The sequence below is a fragment of the Malania oleifera genome, chromosome 1 (assembly GCF_029873635.1).
Source record: "Malania oleifera isolate guangnan ecotype guangnan chromosome 1, ASM2987363v1, whole genome shotgun sequence".
Classification (NCBI taxonomy): domain Eukaryota; kingdom Viridiplantae; phylum Streptophyta; class Magnoliopsida; order Santalales; family Ximeniaceae; genus Malania; species Malania oleifera.
Window position 1 is genome coordinate 15,442,320 of NC_080417.1, and position 8,451 is coordinate 15,450,770.

Below are 8,451 nucleotides of genomic sequence, written 5' to 3' on the forward strand. Positions count from 1 at the left end.
AAAATCTTTAAAAAATTGATTTGAGATATTTGTGGAACAATTTTGAATTTAATTGATTCTTGCATTTTAAAATAGTCATGCCAAATATCACATCGTCATTACCTTGTTTTGATACTTAAATTGGGGTAGATTTGTTTGATAAAATTCTATTTGAATATTTAGTCAAAGAGTATGTTTGCATATATCTTCTGTTTCTAAAATTGTGGGTGCACGCATCTTGATTGAAATTATTTTCTTTCTATTTTACACTGTTGTTTTCTACAGATTCTTATTAATATATTAAGAATGCAATATGCTTATTCTCTATCTCCATACTATGTTATATAACTAGTGATTTTTTGAAATTTTATGATTTTTTGTGTTTTTTTTTTTGAATTTTTATGAGTTCTTTTATAATTTTTGAAGTTTTATGATTTTATTCCATTTTATGATTTTTTATAGAAAATTTGGAGTTTTCCAAATTCTTATGAGATTCTTGAAACTTTATGATTCTTATGGATTCTGATTTTCTTTTTCTTGAAAATCTTAGGCTTAGTCCAACTTGAGATATATATTTATCTAGAATAAATGCTCTAGATGTAATTTTATCTTTTTATATGTGAACTTTTAAGAGCTTTCTCTTATTTTTAAACATTACTGATACTTTTGTCCACAAAATGATTTACTGCATTCATATCTTTATATATATTGTAGATTTGATTGAAAGGGGTAGGAGTAGGCCTAAAATAACTTGGAATGAGGTAGCAAGGAAGGATTTAATAGCTCTTAATCTAGTAGAGGAAAATGCTCTTGATTGGGTGAATTTGGGGAAAAGGATTCATGCAGCTGACCCCACCTAGTTGGACTTGAGGCTTTTTGTTGTTGTTGTAGATTTAACTATTATATGATGTGAATGAGGAAGATATCTAAAAATGGGTAGTTGGTGCTTGAAGGAGGAGGTTTTTTTTTTTTTGAAGGTGATTAATCATCTGATTCCTAACATTAAAAATGTTGTTCCACTATCACTTTTCTGGACATTGGATGTGGAGCTTCCATAGGAGCTTTGTTATTAAAATTAAATAATAAATAAAACATATACCTCTTGATATTTTTTGTTGTCATTTTGAGATGTACTCATGAGGGATATTTGGGCCATCATTTGCTTATGGATCATTGTTTTTATCTTCTGTGCGCTGCTTACTCACATGCCCTTGTTTCTTCTAATGATCATAATTTTAAGCATGTTTGTTGCATCTGCAGAATACTTTTTCCACTTCTCATGTTCCACAAAGTGTTACCCCGTGTCCAACACTTTTTGTGGCTAATCTAGGGCCTACTTGTACAGAGCAAGAGCTGACTCAAGTCTTTTCAAGGTTTGCTGCAATTATGATAATCTTGTGTTTCTTACTGTGGAAATTTGTGGAACTTTTGTTTAATTTTGAATCTGTTCTTTACTTCCATCAGATGTTTGGGTTTTTTGAAATTGAAGATGCAGAGCACTTATGGATCTCCAGTGGCATTTGTTGACTTCCAGGTACTCCCTGTCTGTCTATTGCTACTGAATGAACATATTTTTAAAATTAAAAGTGAATTCTGTTTCCCCCTGATGGATGGAAACTTGGTAGTTTCTTATATTTTATTTTTTGCCTTGCCAGACTGTTTTTGGTTTTTTTAGCTGGCATTTTTTTACTGTTGTCTGTGTGCAACTTTTATGCTTTTGCTGGAGAGCTGCAACACGATTTATTGCTTCATGACCTTGTCCTCTGCCTTTGGCCCCTGCCATAAAACATGTGACGTGGGATGGCATCAAGGATAGCCATGAGAGAATGTAGGAGAGAAGGAAGAAGGAAGAAGGAAGAAGGAAGAAGGAAGAAGGAAGAAGGAAGAAGGAAGAAGGAAGAAGGAAGAGATGAGATACTAGGGGAAATCACACTTTCACTTCTCAATTCGAATTCATCAACATAACCTTCTACATGGCTTTCACAAACTACTCATAAGAAAGCCTCTTAACACATGGAATTACACATATACCCCTATAACTAAATGAAATTACACACCCACCCCTAAAATACACAAACATTACAAGCAAGCCGCCAAATACATTATCTTGTACTAGTTAAACTAAACACAGTTAACTATTAACTAAATCTAATAATCCTTGACCCAATTCTTATGAATCATTCTCCAACAAGGATCTTCCCATGGTCTTGACTATTGTCCTACATCAAATTTTCCCTTGTTAGAAAAATTCGGCCTCAAATTTCATTAGAAGTTAAGGTAAACTTGGACTTTTGGAAGGCCGGCGCTTGAGAGATACAAGAAACTATGTTCCATTGACAACACCATAGACTTGATGAGAATAGGCATCAATGAACACACCAGGAATGACAAACTCAACAACACGAATGTTTGAAAGATTTTGGATGTCTTCAAACATGTGCATTTCCTTGCTTGTAGTGTCTTCTAGTTGAGTAAATTTGGCGGATTCTTTATCTTGGTAGGTTGGTAGAGCAAACTTGAAAATAATCTTTTCATCATTAGTGGAAGACATGTGTCTTCACATCCTTACCCAAATCATCCACCAAGGAGAACCAAGGAGTACATGGCCAATATTCATGGGTATGACATCACACCAAACATTATCAAAATAATCACCCGTGTGGATAGGAGCCACGCATCTTTCACAAATATGTAGGGTTATCAAGCCAAGATATCTTATGTAAGGCTTTGGATGAGTTTTTGGATAAAATTGCATACATTGACCCCATTTTTGGAAACCACATTCATAGGGCATCTTCCATCAATGATGATCCTGTCAATATTTTCTCCACACTTGAGAAATGTGTGAAAAAGCTTGGAATTGTGCCTAAAATTTGACAAATGGCACTCATTTTTCCCATAATTTGTCATCATATTGTTATAAAAAAATTGTCATCGTATTTTTGGATTTATAAATATATATTCTGCAACTATATATCACCAAAAGCCCTTAATGAAATTTGCCCTCGATTCACGATCTAATCATGCAAAGGCACAAATTTGAATCTTAATTTTCAAGAACTATCTTCAATTCATCTTCGATCTTGAGTGTCGTACATAAATGAAACAATTCACTTATAAAATTCACAAAATGCAGCAATAAAACCTCATTTTTTATGCTAGTGGGATAATTTCTAGCGCTTGCTTGCAAAATATCATGCCACAGATCAAAATGTTATGGAGAAAATTCAAAATCTTGTGGCTGGAGCAATTTCTCACAAAACTGGAAAATACAGAGATTGGAAGTTTTCTCATGTGTTTCATCAGCGCATGGGGCATGTGAACCTCCAGTGATGGTCCTCTGTTGATGAGATTTCAGATGAAGGTATATCAGGGGGTGGGGATTGCAATGATGGTGGTTATATGCAGAAATATACAGGAAATTAGGGATTTACACCCTGCTCATTTGATGGAGATGAATTTTTGGGAATGGGCCTTCTTGAAGGTTCTGTTTTTGATGGTATAGGTGGTGTTGTTATTTACTGGCTGGAAGTTAGGGTTTGAATTTGAGGGGTGTGACTGTAATTTGGCTGGAAATTTAAGGGTTTTTTTTCCCCGAGATCTAGGATTGGTGATGATGGAGAGAGAGAAAGAGAGGGGGAGAATTATGGAAGAGATAAAGAATGAAGAGGAGGAAAGAAGGATAAGATAGGGGAGGAATTGCTGATGCCATAGAGAAAGAATTAGATAAAAGAACATGATTAGAGAACAGAACAGAATTAGATAAAGAAAAAAGAACAGAGAAAAAAGATAGGAGGAGAATATAAAGAATGGACGAGGAAAGAAGAAGAGAAGAAGATGAGGAGAAGGAGAACAGAGGAGGAGAAACATGAAAGGAGAGGGAAGTAAGATGTTGTAGACAAAGGCAGTGACCGAACACAGAGAGAGAGAGAGACTGAACAGGGAAGAAGAGAAGGAGAGGAAAGGGAGGATGAAGAAAGAAGAATGATTGGAAGGATAATGGGAAGTGAAAATGGAAGAGTGGAGATTGTGATTGGGCTCTGATACCAAAATGGTCAGCATCATGGATCTGCAGAGAATGTAGAGGAGAAGGGGAGAAGAAGGAAGTAGGGACACAGAAGAGAGGAGATACAAAGGGAAAATCACACCATCACTTTCAATCCAAATTCATAAACAATAACCTTCTATATGGCTTTCATGCACTATTTATAAGAATGCCTCCTAACACATGAAATTAAAACATACCCTAGAACTACATGAGATTACATACCCCTCCCCCTACCCCAAAAAAAAAGAACACAATTATTACCAACAAACCCCCAAATACACATAATCGTATGCTAATTAAATTAAACACACAATTAACCATAACTAAACCCAACAATCTCTTGACCCAATTCTTCTGATCTTCCCATGGTCTTGCTTCTTGTCCTACACCATGCTTATGAAATCCACTACCTTCACTGCCAAGGCTGTTTAATAGAAGTATTTGCACCCAGTCAAGTATCTTGAAACTGAAAAACTACAAAATTCCTAGTCTACCAGTTCTGATGCAAAAACATAGTGTCGTGATTTCTTTGCTGCTGTTTCTAACATTAGTTCCAACCATAAAGCAGCCAGCCTATGGGGTATTTATTTGAAGGGAATCTAATTGATCTTAATAATTTTATCATTATTGGGAAGGCTTGAAAAACCTCTCACTATGAACTTTCTCTCCCTCGCTTGCGAAATGTACCCTATCTTTTATGTTTCCCTCGATGACTGCCATGGCTGTCACAGGAGATAGAATCTAGGACATCTCAAATGTTCGATCCAGATCGCAGGGAAGACCTTCGATCTGAGATTTGGATAAAATGGGTGGGATTTTCTCTCTTGTTGTTCTTGAACACAACCAGGTTCGTAATAGGTGGGTGAGATTGTCTTTGGCTGCTGCAAATTGGTTATTTGATGTTTTTTGTTGTATTTTTGGAAGTTTGGGTAAGGGATTTAGAAGCTTTTGTTTTGGAAGTGTGAAGTCTTAATTGGTGATTCATACAATGAAGGTGGGAATGTTTTTGGACATGGGGCATGGGTGGAAAGGAAAGAGGTTTTCATTATTTGTTCCTGCTGGGTCTAAAGGTGAAGGGCGATTTGGGGAATGAATTTTGTGCATTGCTTTGGTTTCTTTTTCTTAGAACTGGTGGTGTGGTTTTGGAAAATTCTTCTTCTACTGAGCCCTGAGTAAGTCTCTAGTGAATGGTTAGCACTGTTCTCCAGCCGTGGCCCTGTGCTGATTCAGGTTCTGTAGTCTAGGATAATAATTAATGAAATCAAAAGAACCAGCTGCGCAAGTACAAGAAGCAGTCAGGAGATTATGATGGAGACAAGTAATCTGGCAGAGGAGGTCACAGAGAAGGAAATTACAGGTGAAGGAGGCTTTTGCCAAAGCAGAGCATGGAATAGTGACTTGGTGAATAAACAGTATTGTGTTCAATGTTGTGGGATACTGCAAATGGAGATTGTCGCAACAGGGAAAAAGTAAGGATCTTCTGGAGATAGGGTTCCTACAATCAAAAAGGGGAAGGAAGGTTTTCTTAACTATCTGTTGGGCCAGCCTATTGAACAATCTCAAAGCCTGCTTGAAGTTGTTTCAAGTTTGGGCCACTTAAAAATTCAGGCCCAAAGCCCCTTTGATAGAGTTAAAACTCCAAGATGAGTTCAACCCAGCCCGAGGCCTGTCCTGGATTTCCCAAGAAATGCCACTAAATAATCAGGCCCAGGGTTCATCAGATAAATGTTATATGCAGCCCAGGGACTCTTTGAAGCATTCTCTACTTCAATTCTGCAAAGCAGAATAGAAAACCCAAGAGGATGTAGGACTTCACAAAAAAGAATTAACAATCTCGGAAGGCTTAAAGGGAAGGAGGCGACAAGAGACAGGTCTGTTTTAAGCAACTCTAGGGGTTTGGTTGATGACTCTATCCTTTTTGTGGAAGAGAAAATTCATGTAGAGGATAAAACTTCCAGTGGGCTATCTAAATGGATGAAAAAGGGGAGTTTCTTTTAGAACCAATACTCTGGTGTGGATGGGATTCAGGGGAAATGTGATAAGGAAGTTATCTTTGATAAGTTTAGGGGCCAACATGTCTATGCTTATCGGATGGCAAAGCAAATGGGTGTTGAAATGAAGAAAATTTCTGAAGAAGAGCGAGTTATGTCTGGTGAAGAAACAAAAAAATTTCTAAGAAGAGAGAAAGGAGAAGGTTTATGTGTAGTGAGGATTACTAGCGAGAGGGTTAGATTATGTAAGGAAAAGAAGAATCTGGGGGATGCTTGGGGTATTGACAGTGGAGGCTTTAGAGATTTTGATTGGATGGCGATTTGCTTTTGGATGAGATCCGGGAAACAGTGCAGTGATGTTTCTGATTCTTCTGATTTGCTTGGGGATTTACCATCTGTGCCACCACCTCTAATGGAAGGATTTAAGGGGACTATATATATATATATTGAAATGATAGGTTTGGAGAAAAAGCAAATGTGTGAGGATGGGATTTTGCCCACCCCTGTGGAGGAGATTTTTGGGAAGGATATAAAGGCTCGACATTTGATGGATAAATTGGGTTCAAGGATGTCTAATTCTGGGGGAAACACACTATTCAGCTAGATGATGATGAAGCTAAGGTGAAGAAGAGCCATAGAGAACCAGCAAAATTGAAGTGTTAGGTGAATAACAGTGACATGGGTTTAAAGAGGGAATTTCTTTGTTTGTTAGTTATAAAATAATATTTCCACCTTTTTATTAAAAACTGACAATTGTTTCAATACAAAAAGCAAAAGATATTATTGATAAGTGCATCCATTAAGTATTGTCCAGTCCATATGTGAGGTTAGGTTTGGTTCACTGAGTAGTCATTCCTCTGTTGTTCTGGGTTATGAATAAATAAAATTGGTGCATGATCATAGATTTATGGTGACAGCACATTTTCTTTTGTAAGCTGTTGTATTCCTGTACCACGACCCCTACGTGCCTAACCTATTCCATTATGCGCACCAAATGCAACTTGAAATTGAAATTGAATTATGCTACCATTGTATATGCAGGATACCGCCTCTTCAACTGAAGCGCTAAACAATTTGCAAGGCACAATTCTTTACTCATCTCCTGCTGGGGAAGGCATGCGGTTGGAGTATCCTTCAGAATCTTATTCAGATTATTTAATGCTTTAAAAAAAATGTTTAGATCATTTTCCCCCATTTATAATATCAAAGTAAAAACAATGCAGATTTTTTCTTAACGAGAATTCCAGGTATGCAAAATCACGCATGGGAATGCGAAGGAAGGCCAGATAAATGCAGCAGAGTAAGCAAGGGAAGGAGAAATGAAATGATCATATGCGGTTCTGCACCAAAGGACACAACTGGAATGTCAACAGTAGCTATAATTGGCTTGCCATTGCTTTGAAAACTCGAGTTTAGTGGCTCCTTTCATCTCTCCCCAATGGTCCTAGGTTCTTGATTTTATGTTGTCTTTCAGGAGCCAGGTGTGGCTAGAGATGCTGGTCAGCAAGAGAATAAAATCCAGCAAAACATATTATTATACCTTGTGCTATAGTATTAGTCTTGGGATTAATTCACTTGTTTGGGATTGGAACAATAGAAGAACAAAAGCAAGCATATGAGCCAGGGAGATGGGATACAGAATCAGGTTCCCACCTTGATGCTGGTTGTCTGATCCCTGCCCCCATTACCCTCTTGCTTTATTAATTCAAACTTATCTGTGTGGACCCTTTTCTTCCAATCAAAGAAATGAAGACTAATGGGAATTCCCCAATGCTCTTTTTTGGCAGTTACAATACTAACCCAACTTTTTAAGGGGCAAAATGTATATGTCAAATTTGTCATTTGTAGGAGGGGGAATCAAGGTGGTTTCATAAAGCTTCTCGACTTTTAAACTGACAGCCAGGCAGGCTCTTGTTCTTGTTCTGGTTTTGAAGCTTTGCGTGGGTGTGAAGTGTTTGGCTATGACAGATTGCAATTCCTTAATCCTGGAGGTTTGCCTTGTGTTAGGACTTGTGAAATTGCCCTTTTGAAACCCCCTTCATCTAACCTCTGCTAATCAATTGGCAACATTAGGGGCGTGTTAATTGTAGTCTAGTAGAATATATATGTTGTCTGGTAGAATGTATATTGTTTTTTATTTAAAAAAAATTATGTTTGTATTTTTAATTTTTCAACATTTATCTTTGGATCATGAGAATAAGAAATTATTTTTAGTATTTTTTATACAAGTTCTTTTTGATTAAGAATTTTGGTTGAGAAAAGGAAGTCAAGAAAATTTATATTTTCATGAATTTTCTTTTCCATCAAATACTGTTAAAAACAAAGATGGATTTGATAGAGTTGAAAAAAAAAAAAAAAAAGAAATCAAATGCTAATGGGCAAAATGAAAGTTTTGATAATTAATTTGCTGTATATTGCATTTTCTTTATTCGA

General features: G+C 36.6%; 1 protein-coding gene across 2 annotated transcripts in view; it reads left to right on the top strand.

Moving 5' to 3' along the window:
• The window catches only part of LOC131160339 (uncharacterized), a 49,032-nt gene extending 41,243 nt beyond the window's left edge, over window positions 1-7,789 (top strand). For both annotated transcript variants that reach the window (XM_058115946.1, XM_058115935.1), the window contains exons 7-10: window positions 1,240-1,352; window positions 1,444-1,513; window positions 7,060-7,145; window positions 7,266-7,789. In XM_058115946.1, the coding sequence (XP_057971929.1) occupies window positions 1,240-1,352; window positions 1,444-1,513; window positions 7,060-7,145; window positions 7,266-7,308 (312 nt within the window). In that variant the 3' untranslated portion in view covers window positions 7,309-7,789. The remainder of the gene's footprint in view (window positions 1-1,239; window positions 1,353-1,443; window positions 1,514-7,059; window positions 7,146-7,265) is intronic.
• Window positions 7,790-8,451: the final 662 nt, after the last annotated feature.